Source organism: Phaeoacremonium minimum, assembly GCF_000392275.1.
Source record: "Phaeoacremonium minimum UCRPA7 unplaced genomic scaffold PA7_03_scaffold_492, whole genome shotgun sequence".
In the NCBI taxonomy this organism is placed as follows: domain Eukaryota; kingdom Fungi; phylum Ascomycota; class Sordariomycetes; order Togniniales; family Togniniaceae; genus Phaeoacremonium; species Phaeoacremonium minimum.
Genome location: NW_006921394.1, coordinates 1 through 4,016, shown reverse-complemented (window position 1 = coordinate 4,016; position 4,016 = coordinate 1). Strand labels below are relative to the sequence as shown.

Below are 4,016 nucleotides of genomic sequence, written 5' to 3'. Positions count from 1 at the left end.
ATGGGACGGCCTATGCTAAGCCTGATAGCGGTACGTTGTAGCCCGTGGCGCTGGCCCACCAGAGAAGATCTCGGATTTCTGGATTTCCCAATACGGAAATATGCATGGACTTAGGAACTGAGCATCAGCCAAGACGGATACAACGCATGTGGATAATCTGTGCTAGGCTCGGTTTACGAGAATACTCTCTGCCTCGCACTACTCGCCTCGGGTAGTGATAGGTCGTTCATGCACCGGCAGGTTCTCGGAGTAAAGACTGAATATACGTCACCGTAGAGAAAGTATAAAGGGAGCCAGCTCTGGGTGGGTTGCTACATTGCTGTCGACATGTCTCACATACTCTCAGCTATTATCCGCGTCTTCAGACCAAGCATCTGTCCCGCCCCAAGTGTAAATAATTTACTAACCTCTGCTACTACTCGCCCGCTCAACTTCAGGACACTTACCACTCGACAAATCATTCCTCCTGCCAAGAAAATGGCGATCAAGTACGCAAAAGATATGCCTGCCGGCTTCACCAATAGGATTGAGAGAGTTGCCGTCGTTGGAGTGGGTATACTACGGCGTCTATTTTGCAGATGTCGATATTAACGTTGCATCAGGCTGCTGGCCATGTCGGCAAATACTTTACCCACAGCCTTCTCGGAACAGGCAAGCACACCGTAACGGCACTCACCCGCCCTGGAAGCAAGAATGTCCTGCCCGAAGGCGTCAAAGCAATTGCTGTAGACTACACCGATGAGTCGTCCCTTGTCGAGGCCTTGAAGGGACAGCAGGTTCTGATCATCACTCTCAATGTGCGAGCACCTTCCGATACTGCAAGCAAGTTACATCGAGCCGCAGCAGAGGCCGGCGTACCGTGGGTCATCCCCAATATTTACGGTCAAGACCCTGCAGATGAGACCTTTGCCCAAGAAAGCCTCTACGGCATTCAAGGGAAGGGCTACATGAAAGAGATTGAATCCCTTGGGGTAAGCTCATATGTAGTGCTTAGTGGTGGTTATTGGTACGAATTCAGCCTCGGGGGCTCTGTGAACCACTTTGGCTTCGATTTGCGGGAGAAGAAGGTGCATCTACTCGATAATGGCGAGGCAAAGCTTACCACAAGCACTTGGGATCAGTACGGCCGGGCATGCGCTGCGTTGTTGAGCTTGAAAGAGCTACCTGAAGATGCAGACGACATTTCGCCAACTCTAAGCCAATGGCGCAACGGCACGGTATACATTGGGAGCTTCACTATCAGCCAGAGAGAGATGTTCGAGAGCGTGAAGCGTGTAACGGGCACAACAGATGCTGACTGGACAATCACAAGCGAGAATTCACACACACGTTGGCAGAAAGCCATGGAGGACCTCAAGGGTGGTGACCGTTCCGCCTACGTAAGGATGTAAGTAGATGCCGGATTTCATTTCTTCTCGTCTCGTGGCCATGCATCGAAGACGAGGACAGAAACCTGGTCCAGGTCTAAGGAGTCACTCCTTACAAAATGTTCATTGTGGCTTTTTCCTGCTCTATCGCCATATACATGTATACATAAGGCAATCGCTGACTCCACACGTCATAGTATGTATACGCGATCGTTCTTTCCGGATGGTGCAGGTAACAGCGAGGCCAAGTATGGGCTGGCGAACGAGGCACTGGGGTTGCCGAAGGAGGATTTGGACGATCGGACCAAGGAGGCTGTTCGGCTGGCACTCTCGGGAGAGTTGAACACCTATGGGTAATTGCAGCCTGAATCTTGCACAAGAAGGAACTTTTTATTGTGTCTCGTGTTGTAAGTGCACGCGATCTTGGGAAAGGCGACTTATAATTTGTTGTTCCTGATGTCCATGACCTATGAATTGCTCCCGACAGGTTCCAGTCCGCGCCTGACTTGTGAATTGAAGATGGGTGCAACATAAGATATTAACTGCTTGAAACAATATTAGATTTTTAAGATATCTCGCTCAATTTAGCCCCCTTGTAGCTATGCCATCATTCATTTCGCCGTTTACCATTTAAGACAAGTCGCTTCCGCACACACCTTGCCTGCAACGAGCAAGACTCTGTTAACAGTATGATAACACGGGGACCTTAGGGCGTACCCAAATCCCACGATGGGCCATCGACTGAGTAGGCATAGTTTTCTCGTTCGAAAATATCCGGTTGGGGGCCGCTGTTACTATTATGCAAGGATATCGTGAGTAGAGATCACTGTGCAAGGTGAGACGAGAGGGGTTTACCAGCAAGTTAATCCCAAGCTATTGCTAGGTGAAGAGAAGACTACTGCTTGCCTCCCACTCTCCTACAGAGTACCTAGGGTAGTAGTGAGGCTGTTCTTGGCCTGTGCGTAAGGGCTCCTTCAGAGACCTGTTCAGGGCCTGGTAGGTCCCTAAGATACTGCCCTTTTAGTATCATTATACTTATCCAGGGTTGGTAAATTAATATTATAGTATTAGTATTAGTTTTTACTACTATAGTAATACTATAAAAATACTAAATTAGTATTACTAAATTAGTATTACTATAATTTGGTATACTATAATTATAGTATTTACTAATTTAGTATATTATAATCAAGGTTGGTAATTTAGTAGTATAGTATTAGTATTAATAGTACTACTAATACTAATATTATAATATAATATTAAGTTTTTAAAACTCAAATAACTTTCTAAATATTTAGTATATTTTTTCTTTCTTTTTAATATAACGTACTTATATAACGAGTAAGCCAATAGACCAAAATAGGCTACTTTCGTACGCCACACCACCTTTATATAAGTTATTTCCACTATAATAACTTAAATCAATTAAAACTACTTAGAATCCTTATCCTCAGACATTTCTATATCTAATTAACATATTCATATATTATAGCTAGGCTTTCCACAATTGTTATAATATCGAATATACCGTTAGTCCCTCTTTATATAACCCTTTCCTTCACCTATTTTTATATTATCTTTAGCTATAAAGCCTCTTTCTTCTTATATTTGCTTTACCTCTTATTATAATAGTAATCTTCTTTATCAAAGATATATTTTTTTAGCTTTTTAACGTTTACTTAGTACTTTATTTGCTATCTAAAGGTCTTAGATCTTCTATTCTATTAAGACGATTTTATATATAACTTTCTTTATATTTTATATAAAAGTATCAATCTTATTATAAATATATATTAGAAAGTTATTTTAATGATAGAAGATCTTATTTTTAATTAAAATTGTTTAAAAAGTTGTTTTAATTAGATTATTTAATATTTGTCTAACTTAAGTAAAAGTAATATTAAGTTATAAGACCTAAGATATAACTAGATAAGATAGACTTTTTAGCTAAGATATTATCTTATCTAAGTTAAATAGAATAAGTCTAATTATATAAAATCTAGCTTTAATATTTATTAAAGTTATAATAATATTATATATATCTTAAAATATAGAAAAAAAGTTATTTTTTATAATATAGATAATTTATATTTATATTATCTACTTAATTACTTAACTATATAAGTTCTTTAATATACTAAAGTATCTAATATTAAGTAGCTAAAGCTTATAAAAAGAATAAGAAAGTATATAAAGTATAATAATATTATTTTTTTTATAATATTCTTTAAAATCTATTGAATGATAGCTTTTATAACTATTAAAGATAAGAAGACAATATTTACTTTTTATATATATTTTAATATATTTATTAAAATATTATAACTATTTTAAACTAATCTTATTTATTGTCTAGCTATTATTACTTATATAAACTTTTTAATCTTTTAGAAAATTATCATTAGTATATTAATTAAGAAGATAATATTAACTTTTTATAATTAAGAATAATGATACTATCTAGCTAATTATATTAACTATAATAATTATAAAATATATTCCTAATTATTAAGCTACTTTATATAAGACTATCTATATTTTTCTAAGGCTATAATAATCTTAACATATAAAAGTATACTTATTAAAAACCTAGTTTTATTAAAGTTATAAATATTATCATTAAAGATTCTATATTTATTCTTTATATTT

General features: G+C 37.0%; 1 protein-coding gene across 1 annotated transcript; it reads left to right on the top strand.

Annotated features, from left to right (window-relative positions):
* On the top strand, window positions 1–1,724 carry UCRPA7_6685 (putative oxidoreductase protein; the record flags this gene model as incomplete). The annotated part of the gene is made up of 3 exons (XM_007919222.1): window positions 1–30; window positions 603–1,387; window positions 1,565–1,724. The coding sequence occupies 3 exons, from the start codon at window positions 1–3 to the stop codon at window positions 1,722–1,724; spliced, it is 975 nt and encodes a 324-aa protein (XP_007917413.1).
* Between the last annotated feature and the right edge of the window lie 2,292 nt (window positions 1,725–4,016).